This window comes from Nesoenas mayeri (assembly GCF_963082525.1).
Source record: "Nesoenas mayeri genome assembly, chromosome: 1".
Taxonomy (NCBI): domain Eukaryota; kingdom Metazoa; phylum Chordata; class Aves; order Columbiformes; family Columbidae; genus Nesoenas; species Nesoenas mayeri.
The window spans coordinates 35,361,630-35,386,459 of NC_137541.1; the positions used below are offsets into that span (position 1 = coordinate 35,361,630).

At 38.0% G+C, this 24,830-nt stretch overlaps 1 protein-coding gene across 1 annotated transcript in view; it reads left to right on the forward strand.

Moving 5' to 3' along the window:
* Positions 1-24,830, forward strand: part of MON2 (MON2 homolog, regulator of endosome-to-Golgi trafficking) — a 78,443-nt gene that overhangs the window by 14,874 nt on the left and 38,739 nt on the right. The window contains exons 2-15 of the mRNA XM_080358500.1: positions 797-860; positions 5,176-5,303; positions 6,148-6,279; positions 9,139-9,268; positions 9,808-9,905; positions 10,572-10,697; positions 13,778-13,972; positions 14,679-14,803; positions 15,196-15,335; positions 17,962-18,115; positions 21,447-21,679; positions 22,849-22,930; positions 23,644-23,825; positions 24,635-24,747. Of these exons, the coding sequence (XP_080214626.1) occupies positions 797-860; positions 5,176-5,303; positions 6,148-6,279; positions 9,139-9,268; positions 9,808-9,905; positions 10,572-10,697; positions 13,778-13,972; positions 14,679-14,803; positions 15,196-15,335; positions 17,962-18,115; positions 21,447-21,679; positions 22,849-22,930; positions 23,644-23,825; positions 24,635-24,747 (1,902 nt within the window). The remainder of the gene's footprint in view (positions 1-796; positions 861-5,175; positions 5,304-6,147; positions 6,280-9,138; positions 9,269-9,807; positions 9,906-10,571; positions 10,698-13,777; positions 13,973-14,678; positions 14,804-15,195; positions 15,336-17,961; positions 18,116-21,446; positions 21,680-22,848; positions 22,931-23,643; positions 23,826-24,634; positions 24,748-24,830) is intronic.

The window sequence follows — 24,830 nt, forward strand, 5'->3', positions numbered from 1 at the left end:
ATGCTCAGCTCCGTAGCACCCGGCCAGGGTCCGGCTACCCTGTGCCCCCGTAGCCCCGAGTCCTGCCGAAGGGGTGTGAGGGAGAGGAGGGGGCTGCTGGTCTGTCAGGTCATGGTTGCAGGAGTGTGGGGGAACTGCTGGTGTGGATTGTGTGCGTCGGGAAGAACAGAGTCATGGTGCTGCGCTGGGGTAATTCGTGTAGGGCATTCGGGAAACAAATCCCTGGCAAAATGGGTTTCGTTCTGGTCCTCATTAGTGAAAGTGTTACCTTTCCAATGGAAAGTGCTGCTACCCAACTAGAAGATCAGTAATAAAATTCAAGTATTGTGTACCACATCCAGTTTATTAACTGGATTTCATTACTTAAGTGTTAAGTATTAAGCATTCCTATAATTACTGATGTTCTCAGTTTCTTCAGCACTTCAACCTGATGAATGTGACAGGCTATATATCATGGCAATTGTTTCACAGTTTGAAACTGTACAGAGACTAATTAACAGGTTTTTTGTTTACTAGTGATTTTTCTTTGCATTCATAGAACTGGTAAGTAGTACAATGAAAACTGTGATTTCTAAAAATTCTGAACCACAGAATATACCCCTTCCGGTGGAATTCTGGAAAGGAATTCTAAAAGCCAGAAATATTTCACTTCTGTATTAGCTCTGCTTACTGAAAACACTACAAAAGCATTTTTGCTCTGAGACTATAAATTCTAATTTATCTTCCATTTTCTTATTGCTTTCTACATATTGATGTATGGAATAGCATCTAAACTACTTATTTTCTTCTCTTCCAGGCTGCTGAATCAGGAATAATAAAAGTGAAAACCATAGCTGCACGGAACAGTGATATTTTGGCAGGTAATTATTTGCAATGCAATGGGAAAAATAAACTGGTGTTACAGATCAAAATATTAAAAAGATGTCTTGGATGTGTGTAATAATCCTACACATCTTTTCGCGTGTGTTGTGTCAGTGATGCTTTACCTTGGGGACACCTAGCAAAAAGAACAGTAGCATGAGAATTTTTTAATACTCCTACTTTTTCATGTTAATGCTATACTGATGCTGAGGAAGGTCTCTATCTTCAGTTGTGGCTCTACAAAAGTAATCATTCCCTTAGAAAAATAGCATTAAGTGCTTAGACTCCAAATTCTCAATATTTTTTGCGCTGTCTACGTTCACCACAGGTGTTGTTGAGTTCTTGGTGTGGAGTTCTGCAGTGTGATCATCGCCTGTATGTTTAGTATGAGAGTCTAACCTTTGGAGACTTGTACCTGGCAGGCAAAAATTCATCTTAATCTGAGGCAAGGTCATTCAATTTAAGGTGTACCATTGCTGTGAGAGACAGGAGATTCTTGTGAATTGCAGGTTTGTAAGTGCTTAAAACAGCATCTCATGACTTTCTTCAGCTTTATTAAATACTATGTAAATTGATGGCTTCCTGACAATCGCTGATAAAGCCTTTGTCCAGATTTGAATGGTCATATGTTAATACTTGAGTGTGTACTCCAGTTGTAGTCAAAATTCTTCAAATGCTAAATTATTTGAAAGGTCCAAATGAAACAGGTGTAAAACTATTTCTTGTTTTGAGGTATGTAAATCAGATATTGGTAAGGAGGCACTTTGAAGAATTATTTGAAGTAGCAGTCCCACCCCTCAATATTTCACTTTAATGCCTCTTTTTTATTTGTTTATTTTCTTTGTTTTTTACTGCTGTCATGAATGCTGACATAAGTGGGAAAACAATGCCAGGTAATGTCAGCTATATCAAAATACACAAATGAACAAGAGAAATCTCTAGTTAGCCTTTTTGGGAAACTGTCAACATTCTTTTGCATATTACTGTGCAAACAACTTTATATTTTAGAAAGCTAGTTTGTAATCCTGCAAAATTATTTGTTTCTTAATTTTCATGTCAAAGTGAAGAGATGTGAAAGATCGTTGATTTGGGGCATGAATAGGCAGTCTTTTGTCTTTTTGAGGGAACCCTTTATGGTAGTTGGTCAAATTTTGTAAATACTTTTCCTTTGGAAGGTTTAAACTAGAATGTAGCTAGTACTTATTTAATTAATCAAAAAAAAAGTGCAGATTTGTTGTTATGAGGTTTGGAAAACCAGCAGGTCCTAAAAGTTATTTAGATTAGTTAACCTTTGCTAATAGGATAATAACCTTTTTCCTGGTAAGAAACTGCGTAACAGAGGGGAACATGATTTTGCCTGCACATTAACATAACATTCCACAGTTTAAACATAATGTCATTGAACAGTCCCAATTTTTTATGGAGTCTTGTATTTTTCGAGGTGTCAGCTGTAACCTACGTTGTAGATGAGTTAATGTCAAGATCTCTTGTCTCCTATCTGATACTAATAGTTTTTTTGGAGGAAGATAGCACATGTACTTTAGTAATAATAAAGCTGCAAACGGCTATTGTAATTGTGAAATCTAGTGAAGTAGGTACTCTTGGACTGCTAGTTGAGAACATCTACTAGACATTCTGGTAATATAAATACATATTTTGATCAGGATATGATTTTTCTTTACATTTTGATGTAAACTGTCATTTCACTAAAATAGATGAGAACAACTCTATCAGATTGTTTTGAAGAAGCTGACTTGATGCTTTATTGAAACATTACACTGTGTAGGATTATAATTGTTACACAAAGAGATGAAATCTTAAAATGACAAATACACAGATAATATGTCTGGTGAGATGTGTTTAACTTGCTAGAACTCTGAGGGCATTGATCTAACTTCTTTCTTTCTCTTGGAAAAGTTAAGCTGAGCAGCTTCAAAGTCTTTGTTCTTGGCAGTCTGTACGTGCTTTATATTTTATTTATAGGGATTTGAGTAGGTCTTAAAGAGAAGTCATCTTGTGCTTTACATCACAGGAGGTAAATTATGTGAGAGATTGTTTCCATGTGGCTCTGAGATGCACAGTTCATACTTTCATTTTAGAAGTTCTTTTAAAAAACTAGAATCATAATCTTGCTGATGAAATGAAGGTGTAAGTTTTACTTTCCTACAACCTCTTTTGATGGGGTTTATTATGGTAGATTTCTTTTTTTAATATATTCTTACATAATTTTGGTAGCAAAATGGAAGCAGATCTGGATATAAGAAATTTTTTCTGCATTTTAAGACTGAAGCTAATACAGTGATCAATGCTAGACCAGATGTATGAAACATGAATTTTTCAGCTTCATGAAGTAAAAATCCCATTGTTAAATTATTGTTTTTAGTGGAGTATTAGGAAAAATACTGTAAAAAGTTTATATTTTTGTCTTGTTATTTGTTAACTCTCATGCCATTTTATTTCCATTCAGAAGTCTTATGTTAAGGATAAATGTTTTATGAGATCCTTTTAAAAGTTTTGCTTTCTTCTCTCTGCTTGATGGTTAGTATTTAATGGCAATTCAGTAACGTATATGAGTGAAGAAGCATTTGTGCCCATATTAGAGTGAGCTCTCAAGGCCCTACTGCTGTGTGTTGTAGGTGTTCAGAGACTCTAAAGGCAGGTGAGACATTAGCTCCCATGTGGACACTGATAATCAGATGCCTAAATTATGTGTCTTAATTGGGAACAAACTTCCATTTTTGATGAAATAGCCAACGTTTTGATTATAATTTGAAAATCACGGGGTGAAAATCATTGGTGGGTATGGTTTGTACTGTATATTTTAAAAGCAAGTTTATTGGCTTTGTAGTTAAAAAAAACTGTTGAAATCCAAGCAGATTGTTAAACAAGCGGTGAACCTGTGTATTCATTCACGTTTATGGTGGCATTTTAATTGGTTTTGATTAGATATTTGGTGCAAGGTCAGCCTCTGTCAACTGGACACAGAGCTTGTACTCGCTCTGAAGCGGCTGATGAAACTAAGTACTGTGTATGTTAGTATCATCCTGTAAGAACTACTACCTTATAGAAAGTTGGCATCTGGAATTTATGCTAGCCTGCTCTTTTCATAGAAACTTGTTAGGCATGTTAGTTACTGTTTCAGTATATACTGCTTCAATATTTTTGTAGCTTTTACATTGACGTTTCTTTTATTCTTCCAAATAAGTTGTAGTGATACTTAATCATAAACGCTCTTGAGAGCCAAACTTCACATTGCTCAATAGAAACGATAAAATAGATAATGTTTGTATTTTTTTATATGAAAATGTATTTTTTTTTTGTGGCAAGATCTGCTCTCTAAAAATGTGTATGAAACTTTTTAATGAACACATTTCTCTTACTACACATAGACATGGTATACGAGATGCAGTGTAAGACCATACATTGACCATTCAACTGTGAGGAAATTTTTAATATCTGAAAGGGTGATGAGCAGCTAAAATCTTAAAAGTTTGCATGAGTCAACAACCACACTTGCTGACAGAACAGCACTCATTGGTCAGTCGTGCTTTCCTTTCCTCTCTCAGAAATATTTGCTATTTTATTCATTTTATGAAGTTTGTCTCAAATGTCTTCAATTACTTTTATGGGGAAAAACTTTAAAAAATGTCAATGCGGAATGTTGTATTCATTGTGAAATTATTTCTCCTAACAAAAAAACAAGAGAAGTTAATGAAACTTGTTTTCTCCTGACAAAGCTTCATGTTAAGAATCCACCCTCTCTCACTAAAACACTAATTGAGGAATTCACAGCCAGGTGTACATGCCCAGGATATGAACAGTCCAGTCTCTTTCTGCTGCTGTTTTGTCAGTGACATTTGCTGCTCCCCCTCATGCCGTGTGCTTTGGTTTGTGTCCCTGTGCTGCACTTTGTGTTGCTTTTGAATTGGGTGCTGAGGTGAAGCGAAGCAGGAGGAGATGACTTCCCAGCCTGAGGCTGGTCACTGCTGCGAGGCCAGAGAAAGCTCTGGGGTGGGCAGAACCCTACAGCCTCTCGCCAAGCACATGGGCTCAACGTAGGCGTGTTGGATTTGGAAAGAGTAAGTCACTTGAGTGTGTGGAGGAGAAGGTGCCTAGGGTTTGAGCCTCAGCCAGGAGACCTGTGAGTTGTGGCAGCCCAGTGTGTCTTCACTTGTCTTTTCCCCGTGGTGCAAGAGTAAATCCCAAATTTCCAAGACTGGAGATTGTTAATCATCCCTATTAACAAAAAGCAAATTTTGCCTTGTATTCTTCAAAGTATTAAACGTTGACTGCTTCCTTATCTCTTTTTGAAAGCATTGAAAGAGAACAGCTCGGAGGTAGTTCAGCCTTTTTTAATGGGTTGTGGAACAAAGGAACCAAAGATCACTCAGCTGTGTCTAGCAGCCATACAGAGGCTCATGTCCCATGAAGTTGTTTCAGAGGTAAGATCAATCTTGATATAAATACCTAAATGTTTAAGTGTGAGAAATACAGGACTCAAACTGAAGGTGAATGCTTTTTAGGAGGCTGTTTATATTATAATGAACATAGTCTGCATAATATTTTACTCATATCTGTGTTTAAAATATTGTAGTTTAAAAGAAAACCTTTGTGACCATATTTAAAAAAAAAAACCAACACAACACAAAGTGAGGAACATGTAGTAACTTCTGGAAAAACTCATGAAAACTCAAACCAGATCATTTAGTTTGCATTCTTATACTGCAGGTGCAGAACATGTAATGGTCCTTGATAAATGTAATTCTTAAAGTGGCATCCACAAAATTTACTGTGTGTTATGTGTTATGGTTTTGTTACATGTTACTTTTAAAAATAAGATAAAATGGATGCACATTTCCTGCAACTGTAAATGTCATGATATATTGTGGTACTGCATATATAGTATGTTAAGAAGCTGGTGAAAATAATATTTTTAAAATATACCTTCAATCATGCTTGCATAATGTAAAATTACACTGGTTTTGCTCTGATATGAATTAATTTTGAAGGTAAAATGTCTTTGTACTGTCTTCTCTATATTTCCAAGTAGAAAATGTAGCATGCACTTTAATTTGGCCTACACATTAAGAGATTTCTGCAGTCAGTTCTTCAAAAATATTTTGGGAATGAGGTTGGTTTTATATTCTCAGTGTAGTCCTATGGTACAGACAAACAGACAAATTCAGTTATGATGTGCTTTTATGAGAGTGCTATTCTTAGATGCGTACACATGATATACCAGAATGTATATATCTCAGTTGTTGGCAAAAAAATATTTCTTTGTAGGCTGCAGCAGGAAACATTATTAATATGCTTTGGCAACTGATGGAAAATAGTCTCGAAGAACTTAAATTGCTCCAGACAGTTCTTGTACTTTTAACAACCAATACAGTTGTGCATGATGAATCACTGTCCAAGGTAAGAATTTTTTAGTGCCAGCTATAGTACTTAAAATATCCAGGAGGAAAAACAGGGAGAAATCTTAAATATTAAACATTTAGGAATAATGGAAGAAGCGGGGGCTTTCTTGATTCTGTTGTGTCCTTATTGTTTTTATAGCTGTATTCTGAAAATAGGATTTCTTTTAACTTCCTTTTAATTCTGTTTTTTAATTCTTCCACTATAATGCATTTCTGACTCACTGAGAACTTAAAATAAAAACTCCGGTCTAATGTCTGTCTCTCTCATCTACTAAATTCATTGTATGTATGTTTTCAAGCTGAAATCAGAGCACATAGTGCAGTGTTAGTTCTCACTAATAAAGCAAATATTAAAATAAGCTGCCTGCCACCCTGCCTTAAATGTCTTTTGGAAGCAGTCCAGTTATTGCTCTTTCAGTCAGAACTGAAATAACTTTATTGGACCATTTTGAATATTAAATTTCAACTAAGACAAAGAAATCCTATTACTATCCTTTTTAATCTTAAATTATAAGATAGTTCTCTTTCAAGGAGCAGCATTGTTTGCCCATCTGTTAATTGTGAAATTCTGTTTAAAGTAAGTTCTTTTTCTGCATTACATTTTATATTGTTTTCTCTTAAGAAAGATTTTTTGTGTTTTTAAACAAATAATTCCAAATTGCTGTCCTTATTATGCTCTGCCTTCGGTGTATTGGTTTAATATCAGAGCAATTCTTTTTTCCTTAAGGGAGAGAGAGAGAATAGAATTGAAGAACATTTTTCAAGGCATTCTGTTCTAGTGGAAGGTTTTCAGTTTTTCTTTGCTTCTGGTTTTAATGAAATAGCTTCCTACCTGGTTAAATGTGTGGATATTAAAGTAATTATTAATCTACTTAATCAAAGAAAGGAAAAACATGAAAGGAAAACAAAGCTAAGTTACAAAGGTCTGCTGAAGGCAGGAAGATAGTGGAAAATTTATGAAACCCATAAATGACAGAATAGAAACTTGCTACAGATTGGATGGTTTGTCGGTAGGTTCTTTTTTAGCTTGAGTAGTAGAAATTGTCGTAGACTCTTCAGCACTATCTTATTTCTTTTGTTCCAAGTAACGCTCATTTTCCAAATAAGGTGCTTTGTTCTTAGGCAGAAGCATTATTTTTGAAGAAAATTGAAAAACTTTCAAAAGAAGGATTATCAGTCATTAACAGGCTAACAGATCTTCTTTAACAACCTGCAATGTTGTTGTTTTATCAAGTTTTAATCTGGGCTCTGGAAGGAGACAGTCACTGTTAAAAGTCCACCATACTTTTCCCTTCTGCATATCGTATATCTGCCTCTCATTACTTCCCTCATTTGTTCTTTTTCCTCTGCCTCCATATACCCTCTCTCTCTCTCTTTCCCCCTTATTCCTAGCTTCTTGGTATCTACATTTCACTTACCTTTGTTATGTGTATTCCAAACATATTTTTCAACATCCTTTATTTTTTCATCTCTCTAACATCTAGAAACTTTCTCCTTTTGGACACCAACCACAAGAGCAGGTGGGCACAGCAGTGTCGAATAAGTAGGGAAGGTCTTTCCCAGGACATCTTCCTCTTGCCCGGTATCCTGATCCAGAAGCATGCTCGCATAACACAGTTACTGGAGTATCTCATTGCTATACTTCTAACAGTTTCCTCGGTGCACATTAAAATCGAGTCCATTTAGATATGTGCAGTCAAATTTGTGCAGGCTCTGGCAGGGGTGAGAAAAAACATTTCTGTCAGAGCAATGTCCTGGTGTTGTCCAAAGCCTGAAATAAAGGAGTTTCTCAGTTAACCCAATATAAGAATCAATTGGCGTGGGTAAATGGTGTATTTTTTCCCCCCTCAAGATTATGTTAAGAAATATCTGAAAGCTGGTTTTTTTTTCCACATTGAAAAGTTCTTAGTCAGTTTGAGTCAGGCATGTATTGTGTATTAATGTTTCTTAAATTAAGAAAATTAGTGGTAAACCATCCTGAAAAGCCCCTAATACAGGCATTGCTGTTAGATTAACCTAGAGAATCACACAGTATCTACTGAAAGTCAAGAAGTGCATGATTGTGTTGTAAAATTACAAACTAACATGAGGATGCCATCTGAGCAGAGTGCATAATTCATTTACAAGAAAAAGAAGCAAAGAATTCCAAATCTTGTATGGCTTAGAGCTTGTAGCCCTATGACCGGGTGTGCTTGAGGTTCATGCAAGTGCAAGAGCACAGCATAAGGACACATGAACAAGAAAGACAGGTTTCACTATGCATATGGATGTTAATTTTCAAATTTTATAATAAAATAAGTACATATTAAATTATGTGTTAGAGTTAATATGAAATACAATGGAAAACAGTATTCAGGTCACTGCCAACACAATGACACATTAAAGTACATACCTTAGAGAGAAATAATAGCAGTTGAGGCAACATGATTGTGAAAGGATTGTGATTTCATGTAAGAGAGGAATGGCGTTTTAGCTTTGGAGTTGACTGACCTTTCTGTGATTAACCGTATAATCCTAATGTTCTTTTAACATTAAGATTCATACAAGTTGTTTTATGTGGCTGATTACTATGTGTTCTCTGTATGATCGTTGTAGTTTTACTGGCACATCGTAATGCCTTCAGTTAATACCACTTCTAGATTACCTTTTTGGAGGATTACTACAGAGGTTTTTGGCTTGGGTAGTCTGTAAAACTTATTCTGGTTCTTCAGATTTAAAATGCTTAAACAATTTGTTTTTCAGGTAACCTTTTGACAAGCTGTACTGGAAAGCTTTCCTCAGTCGGCTGTCTTGACTCTGAGCTCAAAGGGGAAAATATATTCTTGTAAGGTGATTTTTATTTTTTCTTTCTCTTCAGGCAATTGTACTTTGTTTTCGATTGCACTTCACAAAAGATAACATCACAAATAACACTGCGGCAGCTACAGTACGGCAGGTGGTTACTGTAGTATTTGAGAGAGTGGTTGCTGAAGATGAACGATACAAAGGTGGGCATACTTCTTACTCTACTTGCTTGTACTAACCTGTTTTTTGGACACACATCTAATGTTTATATTTTTTCAGATAAAGTAGTAGTAAAAAGTCTATACATGTAATTTAAAAAATACAGACATTAATAGTTTTTACATGTAGTTGTATTCAAAGGAGGTGGAATCCTTAGCCGTTGTGTCGGTCCAAGTTGGTACAGCAATATATAAAATGTTATTTTTTTCAGGCTGTGATAACTGGTCTTCAGGTTAGTGTTGTGCAGGAATTTGAAGCGATGGTGTCATTTAAGGTGAAGGTAACTTAGATTACTGTGTGTGAAATACGTGGCAGTAGTAGTTTTGAAGAGGACATTTATTGGAAAGAACTGCTTGGTATTGATAATCTTTGGTATTCAATCTAACATTTATTTCTCTAGACATGATAAGTTGCAGAAGAATTACCTGGCCATTCTCCTAGAATCTTTTTCTAAGAACGCTTAATGTGTACTTGATTTTCTGCAGTTCCATTCTTCAGAAAACTGGTTTTTGTCTTTATGCAGATGCTATTGACCAGCCAGTTGCAGTTCAAGGAAATAGTAACAGAAGATCTGTCAGTACGCTGAAGCCATGTGCTAAAGATGCATACATGCTTTTTCAGGTAGTTACAGAGCATGTATTTATACAATTGCAGTTACCATTGTGTGCTTTTACATCCCTGTAAGAAATTCCAAAAATTTGCTGTTGGCACGTCGACACTGTCCTTAACCAGAGCCTCAGGCTTTCTTATGCACGTTTATTGTAATTGGCATTGATATGCTGTATCCCAGGGGGATAATTGGAAAATGAAGACAAAGTGGCCTAGGAAAACGTTTTACTATACATCTTAAATAGCTAAGCATGCATGTCTGCATTAAATTCAAGAGTCTTTTTTTTTCCGTGAGCCAAACACTGCTACTATAGTTCAGCCTTGCTTCTGGTGCTTGGTATTGTATATTAATGTTGACTATATAATGAGAGGGAGTAGTTGTACTCATCACTCCAATAAAAATTTTTTTGACTTAGCAAATTCACTGGTATTGAGATATTTTTGAGGGAAGGAATTAACACAATTGCTACAAGGATACCAGCAAAGTTTAAAATGTCTTTTAAAAGTGTTTTACTTAATAATTTATATAAAGGAAGTATGTGAGAAAAATTATGTTGAAATTGGAAAATTACTTATTACAAAGGAGGGAGAGAGTGTAGATTTTGTTGTAGACTCAGAAAACTTATGCTGGTACGGGACTGTGCGAAGAATGTAAATGTTATTGTATTTCTTTTCAAGGATCTTTGTCAGTTAGTTAATGCTGATGCTCCCTACTGGCTCGTGGGTATGACAGAAATGACCCGGACATTTGGCCTTGAACTTCTTGAGTCAGTCCTGAATGACTTTCCACAAGTGTTTTTACAAGTGAGTAGCTCTCCAAGAGAAAATAGGAAGGCTTTTCTTCACATGTGTAGTAATATTTGCACTTCATTAACTCCCCTTTAATTTAGCGTAAGTACTGCTTTTCAGAAGGACTAGTAGTAGTTACACGTTGGGTTTTTATGATAGAAACATACTGTGTGCTTTTCGTCCACTTTCTTCTAATCCCATACACTTTATTTGTGTTTGTTTATTTTGTTGTACTCTGTTTCAGTTTTTGTTTTGCCATTATATCTCCTCCAAAGATGCATTCTCTTATACTGCATTCTTTATGACAGTTCTGTAACTTAGTTTGTGTCATTGTTATTTCTAAAAAAACATTAACTTCACCCCACTTGCAAAGCAGCAGGAATCATTACTATGAATTTTGTGGGTCTACTGCGTATAAATGCACCATGATCCTACAGTAACGCATTTTATCAGCCAGTAGCTAAATTAAGAAATTAAATATATAATAAACAATGTATTAGCAACCTATTTCAATTTGCAAAATAGAAGAGGGGTGCACGTGGTATGAATCTCACGGTGTCATTTCATCATGCTTTTCGGTAGCTTTACAATGATGTCTGCCATTCGTCTTTTTAATTTCTTGAACTTATAATTTATACCAAGTTTTACACGACTTCAGAATGCTATATTGTAACAGCAAATGTAAATGTAAATGAATGTCATGTACAGTGAATGTAAATGTAACTGCTGGATCTCATCCTCACTAACAAGGAGGGTCTGGTTGAAGCAGTAAAGGTTGAGGGCTGCCTGGGTTGCAGTGACCACGAGATGATGGAGTTCAGCATCTTGTGTGGCAGGAACAGAATAGCAAGTAGAATTGCAACCCTGGACTTTAGCAGGGCTAACTTTGGCCTTTTCAAGCAATTGCTGGGGGAAATCCCATGGGCAAGACTGCTTGAAGGTAAAGGGGCCCAAGAGAGCTGGATTGCATTCAGAGATTGCTTCTTCCACGCTCAGGATCAGAGCATCCCCACACGTAGGAAGTCAAGGAAGGGAGCCAGGAGGCCTGCGTGGTTGAATAGGGATCTGTTGGGTATGCTCAAGCAGAAGAGGAGAGTTTACAGGTCATGGAAGCAGGGGCTGGCCACTTGGGAGGAATATAAAGCTGCTGTTAGAGGATGTAGGAAGGCAGCTAGGATAGCCAAGGCCTCCTTAGAATTACAGCTGGCAAGAGGGGTCAAGGACAGCAAAAAGAACTTTTTCAAATACATAGCAGATAAAACTAATACCAGAGGCAACGTAGGCCCACTGATGAATGGGGGGTGGGTGCCCTGGTGGCAGAAGATATAGAGAAGGCAGAATTACTGAATGCTTTCTTTGTCTCTGTCTACTCTGCTGGAGGCTGTCCTGGGGACCCCTATACCCCTGAGACCCCGGATGAAGCCAGGTCAATGGAGGAGTTTGCTTTAGTCGATGAGGACTGGGTTAGGGAGCAGTTAAATAGTCTGGACATCCATAAATCCATGGGTCCAGATGGGATGCATCCGCAGGTGCTGAGGGAGCTGGCTGAAGTCATTGCTGGACTGCTCTCCAACATCTTTGCCAAGTCTTGGGAAACGGGAAAGGTGCCTGAGGATTGGAGGAAAGCAAATGTCACTCCAGTCTTCAAAAAGGGCAAGAAGGAGGACCCGGGTAATTATAGACCGGTCAGCCTCACCTCTGTCCCTGGGAAAGTAATGGAACATCTTATCCTTGGTGCCATCTCAAGGCATATCAAGAATAAGAGGGTTATTAGGGGCAGTCAGCATGGCTTTACCAAGGGTAAGTCATGCTTGACCAACCTCATAGCCTTTTAATGAGAATGTAACAAGGTGGATGGATGATGGCAGAGCAGTGAATGTGGTCTACCTTGACTTCAGTAAAGCCTTTGACACAGTGTCCCACAGCATCCTCGCAGCTAATCTGAAGAGGTGTGGTCTAGACAATAGAGTAGTGAGGTGGGTTGCAAACTGGCTTAAAGAGAGAAGCCAGAGAGGGGTAGTCAATGGTGCAGAGTCTAGTTGGAGTCCGCTATCTAGTGGAGTACCTCAGGGGTCAGTACTGGGGCCAGTATTATTCAATATATTCATTAATGATTTAGACGAGGGAATAGAGTGTACTGTCAGCAAGTTTGCTGATGACACTACTCTGGGAGGAGTGGCTGACACGCCAGAAGGCTGTGCTGCCATTCAGCGGGACCTGGACAAACTGGAGAGTTGGGCAGGGAATAACCTGATGAAATTTAACAAGGGAAAGTGTAGAGTCCTACATCTGGGCAGGAACAACCCCAGGTTCCAGTATAGCTTGGGAAATTACATATTAGAGAGCAGTGTAGGGGAAAGGGACCTGGGGGTCCTGGTGGACAACAGGATGACCATGAGCCAGCGCTGGGCCCTTGTGGCCAGGAAGGCCAGTGGCATCCTGGGGTGTATTACAAGGGGGGGTGGTTAGTAGATCAACCTAATAACCCTCTACTCTGCCCTGGTGAGACCACATCTGGAGTATTGTGTCCAGTTCTGGGCCCCTCAGTTCAAGAAGGCCAGGGAACTGCTGGAGAGAGTCCAGTGCAGGGCAACAAAGATGATTAAGGGAGTGGAGCATCTCCCTTATGAAGAAAGGCTGAGGGAGCTGGGTCTCTTTAGTTTGGAGAAGATGAGATTGAGGGGTGACTTTGTTAATGCTTATAAATATATAAAGGGTGAGTGCCACAAGGATGGAGCCAGGCTCTTCACGGTCGCAAACAGTGATAGGACAAGGGGTAATGGGATCAAGCTGGAACACAAGAGGTTCCACTTAAATATGAGAAGAAACTCCTTCACAGTGAGGGTGACAGACACTGGAACAGGCTGCCCAGGGGGGCTGTGGAGTCTCCTTCCCTGGAGACATTCAAAACCCGCCTGGACATGTTCCTGTGCGACCTCACCTAGGCGTTCCTGCTCCAGCAGGGGGATTGGACTAGATGATCTTTTGAGGTCCCTTCCAATCCCAAACATACTGTGATACTGTGAAGATGCGTAATTGCTACTGGTAGCAATTAAAGACTATCTGCCTATAATTTGTTCTGTTTTCTTTTTCAGCATCAGGAATTCAGTTTTCTTCTTAAAGAGAGGGTATGCCCTCTTGTTATAAAGCTCTTCTCTCCAAATATCAAATTCAGGCAAGGTTCCAGCACGTCATCTTCCCCAGCACCTGTGGAAAAACCATACTTTCCCATCTGTATGCGTTTGCTGAGAGTAGTTTCTGTTTTAATTAAGCAGTTTTACAGTTTGCTGGTAAGAATATGTTCAAATTTTCTTTATGCAATTCTGTTTTTCTATGTCTATGCCAGTACTGTGATCAGTAATAGTATTAAGTAGTTCTTGGGAACTGTTGACATATATTGAGGGAAGAAAAATCTGATTATTCTTTTCCTCTTATGTGTATTTGTGTTTACATATATACTACATGTATGGGATAATTAAACATGGGCTTGTATAAACTCTTGTCTTTACTTGACTACTTGTCAGTAGAGGTTTTGGGAACCTTCTGGTCTTGTTTGCCTGGCTTTAATGTTTATTGCCATGACTTGTTAATAATGGCTATGGGGCTTTTGACTTGTGTTGCTAAAGCTGTTGACAAAATATGCATAAAAAACACATGTTTAGCTGTTGTTACCTCCTGAATTCTAGATATTTTCTAAAAAATATTTTTTTCCATTTCATTTCTTTACTGTTGTACATGTAAGAACTTTACTGCAACGCCTGTGAGGAATTTAGCTCCTTCAATACAATTACATATGTGAGTTAGCTTGGTAAAAATATTATGAGTATTAGGTATGTCTTTAATATAATTTTGAATAAATGCTTGCTGAAGGGGTTTTTTAAACCCTGTGCAAAACTTGCTGGGATAGGACTTCTAAGATGAAACCAGTTTTTTTGAGAAAATATTTTGTAGGAGGCTTTTTCTTTTAATTTAATGGCTATAAACTATATCTTTTAGGTAACAGAATGTGAAATCTTTCTGTCATTGCTGGTTAAGTTTCTGGATGCAGACAAACCACAATGGCTAAGAGCTGTTGCAGTAGAATCTATTCACAGGCTTTGTGTGCAGCCTCAGCTATTAAGGTATTAAAGATATTGAGTTTCACTTTTGCATAAAATTTAATAAATATTTTTATTTTTCTTTGGTGGAAAATGCTTCCTAAAACATTATAAATATGTGGAAACTTGGATACAATAAACTCTTCAAGATATTTTTTTATAAAGTATTAGGCAATGTTTATTATCCAGGAAGGGCTGAGTTATAATTATTTGAGTATTACAAACCTTCTCCATCTTACCAGTATCAAAGGAGCATTTACCTAAAACTAAAGTATATTATTCACCTAAATCTTTACAGTTAAAATGTGCTTTCAGTCTAGAGTTTGAAGGGGGGTGGGTGCGGTGGGGTGGAAAGTTGCTGTTACAGTAGGGACTAAAAACATTTTGTCAAATACTTACTATAAAATACTTTCCAGGTCCTTTTGTCAATCATATGATATGAAGCAACATTCCACTAAAGTTTTCCGTGATATTGTGAATGCACTGGGGTCCTTCATCCAGTCACTATTTCTTGTACCAAGCACAGGGAACACATCAGCGACACCAAACCAAACTGGTAAAGCTTTGTCCTTACTGTCATCTTAATTTCCCATCATTTTCTTGTAATAATAAATTTTGATCTGATTCAGTATATACATTTGGCTTGGTACAGTTCTGTATTTCCATGTTAATTGAAGTGAAAAGGTAGCGTGAGACAAGCTTGTGTTTTCAGGTCTGGCACAACAGGTGATTTTATCATCCTGTGCTCCTGCATTTGTGATCTTCTACAGCAACTAAGCTCCTTGGTTCACAACTTTTCTGAGGGAGTTATTTCTAATTTCTGACTGTAACGTATTTATCTGATTTCTGTCTCCTTGTGTGGGAGTGTCATTTATGGCAGTGTGCAACTGAAGAAGTAAGGCAGAGTGTGTGTTTGCTTCCTCCTGGGAGGCAAGAGCTAATTCTTCTGGGTGTTCAGAGACAAAACTGGACCAAGAAAGGAAAAAAGAAAAGGAAGGAAGGAAGGATAGATCTGTTTTACAGATGATCTTGGCATTTTCTGTAGGCTGAAAGCAGTCACTTACTGAAAGCTAACTTGTGTTTTCTTGCAGCCAGGGTTTTGGCATTTCACTATGTACACTTTTATTTCTGTAAGAAGAAATGGGCCTCCTCTTAAAGCCTTTGCAGATGTTTACATCCGAGTTAAGACTCTCTGCTTCTTCTCATGGTTCTGGAAGCAGAGGCCTCAGCAGCACACAACATAAAAGTAATTTCTAGGGGGGTCTTTTGACCTACCTTCTTAAAAGAGATAATAAAGACATAATAAAAGTATTATTATAATATCTACTATTACATTAATAAACATTTAAAAGTTTGGGTTTAGACTCACACATTCCAGGGTTGACTCATGAAGTCTGAATTCCAAGTCGGTGTTAGCAGATTCCTTAATATTATCAATGCTTCAGTCAGTGTTCAATAGCTATCTGTATGAAAGGTGACGGAGCACTTCTATTAGGAGCATTTCTGCATTAGTTTAATCCACTTAAAGTAAATCAGAGAAGTGCTTTTCATTGTGTAACACACACATATGAAAAGCCGTTCTGAAATACTCATTCTCCTGAAAACTTAAATTTTGCCTACATGCGAAACAGCATTGCAGTAGGGTCATACCCTTAGTGCTGTTGCTGTTTCTCTGGCTTATTGTTCCAGTTTGTTTTCTCCTTTACCTTGTCACTTTCTGCCTGAGTGTTTCTCACATCTCTCTCTCATGGATTTCTTTCTGCCTCTTTTCCTCCTATGTCCATGTCAAACACACACACAGCAGATCAATGCAACCTAATTTTCAAGCTGAGTCTTCTGATTATGATGATAGTCTTCCCGTAGCAGGTTCTTACCTCTAGATGGCTTTTGAGCCTCAGTTTTGCAACAAGGTCGCTGTTCCATAAGAGAAATTGAAACCTACATCTACCTAAGTTTGGTGGCACTTCTATTATACTGGTGTAATATAAGCCTTTTTACCAGTTTAAAGGAGTTATGTTGATATAAAAATAGTTGTTTATGTCTGACTGCTCAGTGGGATGACAGAAAATGACACCAGTGTTACTGTGTTTGTGTTAGTGACAGTGCTTGGTTAATAATTTCCCTTTAGCAGCATGACTTTATTTCAATCTGTTACTCTTCACTGCGTTCAAGTGTATATACAGGGTTCTGTGTATTCATATTGCTGAAATTAGTAGTTTAGTCTCTCTACATATTAAAAGCAAGCACAACAAAATGGCACTTGTTACACTGAGGTATTAGGTGCGAGTCACCTTCCTGGGGACTCTGCCCTTCTCTCCCCATTGTCTGTACTGAGAGTCTAAACTTGTAGTTTCTACTCCTAGTAGATCTATAGTAGGTTTATATAGTAGGTCTGTAGACCTACAGTTGGTATATACATACTAGGAGTATGTATAGACCTTCTTCTATATGTAGGAAGTATATATATGTGTGTGTATATATACATATATATAAAAATATATATATACAGAGTTCTTTGTCCTTTTATCTGCTTTTTTTGGCTTTTTATATTGGAACCAAATTTGTTCCTTCCTAACTGTTGGTTGACACATCGTCATCTCTTCCCTGATGGAGTTTGTTTTTGTTCTGCCTTGGCTTGGAACAAATTCAGATGCAGCAGTTCTCTTTGGGTTTCTTCTTGTGACTTCTGAATTTCTGAAATCTTTACAGTTTGTGGTGATGTTTCTTCCTGAAATGATTAACTTCTCTTTCCTGCAACTGATTTCTAGATGCAACTATTCAAATAATTCTTATTTTTTAAATATCTATCTTAAACATCTTTAAATATCTTCATTAAAATGTGTATTGTTTTGTCAAGACCACATAAGTTCAGTTAATTCACAGAATGTTAAGAAGTCTGCTATACCTTTCACAGAAAGATTTTATTTTGACTGAAAACAAGGCAATTGGTATCAATCAACTGCACCTTTTAAACTAAGTACTTTGGACATAAAATCATGTTTTAGACACTTGAGGGAGCTCAAAAGTAGTTGTTTCTGTTGGTGGTGGTTTTTATTATCAAGCAGCGTGTCTCAGATTAATCCACATATTTCAACTTAAATTATTCATAAATACAGAAAAAGAATGTTGACTGGTCACTAAAATTAGATTGCTTGATTTTATCATGCTGTTTTTCTGAACAGGAAGCAATGCATCAGGGAATACTGGCGCAGCACAAACTAATCCAGGGGTGCTTGGAATGGGAGGAGGAGCGACTGTATTACCTGCCTTTGAGTACAGAGGCACGTGGATACCCATCCTGAATGTAACTGTACAAGGCAGTGCTAAAGCTACCTAGTAAGTACTTCTATCTTTTTGAAAATGGATATAACAAATAATTTTATTTCCAACTTGATTGCTTAAGGATTTTTTTATAGTGAGTATCGAGGTCTTCGTTTCACTGGCCTTGAGGGATATTATGCATTTCCTTTTTGTTAGTGCCTTTAGGTGTTCTGCTTTTTTGCTATTTTGTCTGAATGCTCTGGATTGTGATCCAAATATCCCCTATGGCTTTAGCATCTGTTGGATTTTTTTTACTGCCATACTGTTGCTGTGTAAACTCTTCACTTTTAGGCCTTACTACGATAGGTAACAATTTTAGAATATCTTTTTCTGGCTTGTGTAATGGCAAACATTAGGGAGCATTAAGCAAATGGGACATCAGTGGGAGCTGAAAAATAGCTTTCTTACACCAGCTTTGCTGTATTTACAGTTTTTATTGAGCAGTATATTGTGGCAGATATTGGCCAGGTTGTCATTCCAAAAAATGTATTGACCTGTATATGAAGGCTAGTCTGTATGTGCTTCATAGAACAACCAGTTATTTTGTGATGACTTTGTGTAATGGAGATCATGTTCTCAGTTTAGAGCTGTGAATACTACATTACTTTCAAATAGTGGAAGTTTTTTCATGTCAGTCATGACCCTTAAGGGGGTCATCTCTTCTGTATTGGATGTTATTTGTACGACATGTGAAATTTTGGCATACTAATACTCAGTGAAATCAACACATAGCCTGAATCTTAACACTTGTATAAGGTAGAAACTCCTTTATCTGCCTTTGAGACACAGAAGGACAAATTCATCCTCAGATTTCAGTAGTTTAACATGTATGTGTGGACATGACTGTTTGTTCCAGCAGTGGCCGTAAATGTTATTCCTTGTAAGATTACAGAATAGTTGCTAGTCTGTCTTGTTGGCGGTTTTTCTTCTATCTTGTACTTCTGTCTGTAGTCCCTGCGTGTAAGGAGATGACTAACTAACTGTGTATTTGGGTCACATCATAGCACTGATTCTCTCTTACTGCTGCCATTAGATTTTCATACAATGGACACGTCTTATACTTTTGCACAATGACCTAATGGGAGATATGAATTGTGAACAGAGCTAGCAGAAGTCTTCCTGCCAGTGTGGGCCTGTCTCTTCCCAGACCACTATGCTTTGTCTTTCTTCTTACATGAAACACATACAGTAAGTATGTGTTTTTAAGATGAATAGACAAAGACACTTCACGGAATCACAGAATGTCAGGGATAGGAAGGGACCTCGGAAGATCTAGTCAATCCCCCTGCTGGAGCTGGAACACCTAGATGAGGTTACACAGGAAGGTGTCCAGGTGGGTTTTGAATGTCTCCAGAGAAGGAGACACCACAACCTCCCTGGGCAGCCTGTTCCAGTGCTCTGTCACCCTCACTGTGAAGGAGTTTCTTCTCATATTTAAGTGGAACCTCCTGTGTTCCAGTTTGTACCCTTGCCCCTTGTCCTATCATTGGTTGTCACCAAGAAGAGCCTGGCTCCATCCTCATGACACTCACCCTTTACATATTTATAAACATCAATGAGGTTACCCCTCAGCCTCCTCGTCTCCAGGCTAAGGAGACCCAGCTCCCTCAGCCTTTCTTCATAAGGGAGATGCTCCACTCCCTTAATCATCTTTGTTGCCCTACACTGGACCCTCTCCAACAGTTCCCTGTCCTTCTTGAACTGAGGGGCCTAGAACTGGACACAGTGTTCCAGATGCAGTCTCACTAGAGCAGAGTAGAGGGGAAGGAGAACCTCTCTCGACCTACTAACCACCCCCCTTGTAATACACCCCAGGATGCCATTGGCCCTCTTGGCCACAAGGGCCCAGTGCTGGCTCATGGTCATCCTGCTGTCCACCAGGACCCCCAGGTCCCTTTCCCCTACACTGCTCTCCAACAGGTCATTCCCCAACTTATACTGGAACTTGTGGTTGTTCCTGCCCAGATGCAAGACTCTACACTTTCCCTTGTTATATTTCGTTACATTTCTCCCCACCCAGCTCTCCAGCTTGTCCAGGTCTCACTGGATGGCACCACAGCCTTCTGGCATGTCAGCCACTCCTCCCAGCTTGGTGTTATCAGCAAACTTGCTGACAATGCGCTCTAGTCCCTCATCCAGATCACTGATGAATATACTGAATAGTACTGTCCCCAGTACCGAATTTTCTAGATTTTTCATGGCCATTCCTATTTAACTGTACCAACTCACTCCATTTATTCAGTAGTTTGCTTTCCTGTCTTTGAGAGTACATGACCTCTATCTCAGAGGTATGTTGTACCTATAAAACCCATTAATAATTTTAGTTGGAGCCATATATATGTGTGTGTACACACATGCACACTTATTTGTGGATAGAGGGTGAAATGTTGACTGTTTGATTTACCTATATTGCCTGTGCCCCCAGATATCTAAGCCACTCATTTTCAGGAAGTGAGAGATAATAACCGAAGTGTTACATGTTTGAGAGAAGGAAAATCCATTGTGCAGAAAAGAATGATGGCACTACAGTGTAAAAGCGTCTTTGGTGTACTGTAGCTGCAATGCATAGCCTTTTTAAGAGTAGTTTGTGGAGCAAATGATGAAATAGTGGTTGTTGGGGTAGCAGGTAGTCTTTGTAACAGAATGTCTGTCCTTGTGTAGATGCTACTGCTGTGGCAACTATACTCTGTTTCCTGTTGGATTTGTAACTCAGCATTTCTTAATGTGTTTTTAAGGTAAAATATGAAGAAAAGTGGCAATGAGGCTGCAGTTCCAGCATAGTGATATTTTAATTGTGTGGTTTTCAGCAGTGAATCGTGTAGATATTTCCTCTTTATACAAATAATTTCCATTGTTTACCTGTGGATGAATGTTTGGTCATATATTATCTTAACTATGACAGGCTTTTCCAGTCACATGGACTCAAAGATAACGATAATGGAACATTTAACTTGTTCTCAATTTGTTATATTCATACTATCATGACTTTCTGACCTATTTCCTCTGTTGTTCTTATGTACTTACGTTCTTTTGAATACATTCTGTGGCAGTGGCTTTAAGTAAATTAATAATTAAAGTAGAATAATTCATTCAGTGATGCTTGCTTCTGTGTGCTGTTTTTTTTAGAATATTTATTTGCAGATCTAAATGTTGTACTCAGGGTTTGTATTCTTTCATTTACTATTTTATTTAGTGACTCATTTACTCTTTTACTTAATGACTGACTTGATCTTGAGTTGCTATAACTCTTGAAGGATGGTATTTGGGGCCTATTTGTACTTAACATTAATTTGGTTTTGAATCACTGTGGTACTGTTACACACATGTTGTGATTTCTGTTTTTTAGTTTGGAAATGCTGGACAAAGTAGAGCCACCTACAATTCCTGAAGGCTATGCCATGTCGGTGGCATTTCACTGTTTACTGGATCTTGTCCGTGGTATCACTACCATGATTGAAGGGGAGCTGGGAGAAGCAGAAACAGTCAGTCAAACCTCAACAGAGACAACTTCATTACCAGCACAGTCTTCAGAGCAGCAAGACTTGCAGTCTGTATCTGACCAGTCAGAGAAAGAACTAGGTATCTGAAAATGCAAACGCTAAATAAAATAGAGCAGTGTTACATAAATCAGGATTTAAAATGCTTCATGCTTTGTTGCTTAATTTTATTGTTTCTTAATCATATATAAAAACTTTTAGTTAGGTGGTTTTGGGGTATTTTGTTTTGTAACAGAACAGCAATAGTCTCTAAAAAAAATACTTGATACATTGCCTGTGTCTTATAGCACCTTAGCCATAGGCTCTTCATGGTCTATTAAACTGTTTTACATGTATGTATGTGGGTAGAGAGAGGCATTTGGTTCTCCAGAACTACTGTTCTGCCTTCCTGCATCCTTAATTCTGCTGAAGACTGAGATCCAGGTTCACAAGAGACAACCTGACTGAGAGAAATGTGGCGGTTAAGACCATATTGAAAGAAAAAACGTATTTCTAGTAACAAGATAAAAAGATGAACGTTTTAATGGAGAGGTTGAGTAAGATTGAAGTATTTGGGGAAGAACTTCTTTAAAATCAGAACTAATATCAACTGAGGCTTGTATGTGTGCAACATGTGAAGAGTGTGTATGTACGGGAAGCCTCGGCTGTCGGTGGTGATTGGGGCCGGTGGTGCCGGCGGGGCGGGGCGGGGCCGGGCGGCCGCGGGAGCGGGAGCTCTCCGTGGTGCTGCAGGGAACACCGGCCGGCCCGCGCTCCTGGCATGGCGGGGGACAGGGTGGGTAGTGTGGAAACCGTACGGGCAGATTATAAGTCTTAGAGACCTATATTTTTATTTTTTCCTAATAAATTAAAGAATTTTAAAAATATGGAGAATTACAAATACCAGGGGAGAGTGTTTTACCTTCACTGCAAAATTTTAGTGAGTTTCTTGTCTCACAATTACACACTTCTCAAAGTTTATTTTTACAGACAAAGACTAAAAATAGTTGTGTGTACCGTTGTATGATTTTTTGATGTAATTTAGAGTAAGTATTGTATTGGTGACATTTTTTATTTTAGCAATGTTACTTTAAATGTGACTTTTTAAGTGGTACTGGTGTGTGTTTGTTTATACACGTGTCTTTGTAAACATACACATAAAACCACACTTTAAAAAATGCAATAGCAAGCATTTTGTTTGTGATAAAATTGAAAGTCATGAAGTAAAATATTTTCTTTCGGCAATAACCAAGTATATATATTTCTTTCAAGTTAGCAGAGCTGTCTGGGAAGAGATGGTGAATGCTTGTTGGTGTGGTCTTCTGGCTGCTTTATCCCTCCTACTTGATGCAAGGTATTCGGTCTTTCATTTCTCTTGACTTTTTGACGATTACATTCCCAGCTATATTTTGAAGTTACTTTTGATACTGCTCAGGTTGACAATTAAATGAGTGTTGTTCATAGCACCTCAGCAGACAGGTTTGTAGGTTACTGGTGGCTAGGTGGAGTGAGGGTCTGTTAAGCATAAACAACATGGAAGTCTCCAGAAGTCTAACATCAACCTTTAATGTATTTCAGTATAGAACAATTAATTACATTTTCAAAGGCTTGGATTTAAACTGTTTAGTTATATTCCATTTTACTTTGACTCAATGATTCAACACGTTGAAGTGATTCTACACATCTCTTCATTATTGTTGATAAGAGACTAAATAATGTCTCAGTACATGTTAGTACTATGCAGTCTTTGAAGTGGAAAAGCTGTTTACTAGGTAGTAACTTTGATTACTTAATTGTTTCTTTCAAAGACACTTTTGTTGTCAAACACCATTTTCTGAAATGACTGTTAAATACCTCCTGGTAGTCTTTTTTGCCAAGTCATTGAGAACTAAAGCTGAGTTTTGTAGGAAATGGTTCTGAAGAATTTTGTTGAATGGTTGTGCTTGCTCTTCAGTATTTATAGTGTTGACAGGCTTAAAGTATATGTTCTCATTGCTTTCAGTTTTGCTTAGCTGCCTGCTTCTCTGCCGTGGGTTAATTCTTACTAAAAGATGTGTACTCTTTTAGCACTGATGAAGCTGCCACTGAAAATATTCTGAAAGCAGAATTGACCATGGCTGCACTTTGTGGAAGACTGGGTCTTGTAACATCAAGAGATGCCTTTATCACTGCTATTTGCAAAGGATCCTTGCCTCCTCACTATGCCCTTACTGTATTGAACAGCACAACTGCAGCTCTGTCCAGCAAATGTAAGTATATAAGTTTTCCTTAATTGTTAAAGTGTTTTTAAATTTGTTCCATCTATTGTCCTCTAGCCTGAATTTCTCAGGATATGATTCTGAAGTATGCAGCTGTAGTATTTGGCCATACTAAATTATATTAGAATCCTCAGGCAAGGATCTAGATGACATGCTTTCCACAACTGCTAAGTCTTGCAGCATCTGCTGAATATCATTCTAGGAAATCTAAGACTTGAATGCTTAGCATATGTCAGAATTTCATATTCTAGGGAGATCTGTCTGTCTATCTATCTATCTGTCATCCTAAGGATCTGTTGGAACATGTAATTAAGGCATTCAAATTCTGAAAAGGTCTCTGGGCAACTCAAATACTCAAGAGTTGGCTAGAACATCCTGCATTTTTGGTGTACTGCAGTCTTTTCTACAATTTTCTAGTGATGGTAACACTTACTGTGTGAATGGAAGGTTTTAAGTTCTGGGCTCTCTTCAGCGTGCAAGAAGTTGCTTCCCACATCCTGAGAGAATGTTGTAGTTCATGGGATATAACAGTTGAAGATGTGCTCTGTTTCTAATTTCAACAATGAATTGCTATGTACCGAGAAGTGCAACTACCTGGGGAATATGCATAAGGATCTAACATTAGACATCTTAATAAAAAACAAAAATACCTTAGTCTGGGAACAATGATTAGCACCTTTATTCCAGTGCACTGGAGTAAAATTTCTCTGGAGTGTGTTTGCCAGAAAGTGGTTGTTACTACAAGTAAGTCCTGGGTTTAAAATTTAGATTATTTCTTTTCCTTTTCAATTTTCCTCTAGCATATTCCATTCAGGGACAGAATGTTCAGATGATCAGTCCCTCAAGTGAGTCTCATCAGCAAGTTGTAGCAGTAGGGCAGCCCTTAGCTCTTCAGCCACAGGGAACAGTAATGGTAAGTACAACTTATAAGTGGTCTTTACCTGCTTAACTGCTTATTCTGTATCTCAGTGTGCCTCAAAACCAAGCAACAGATAA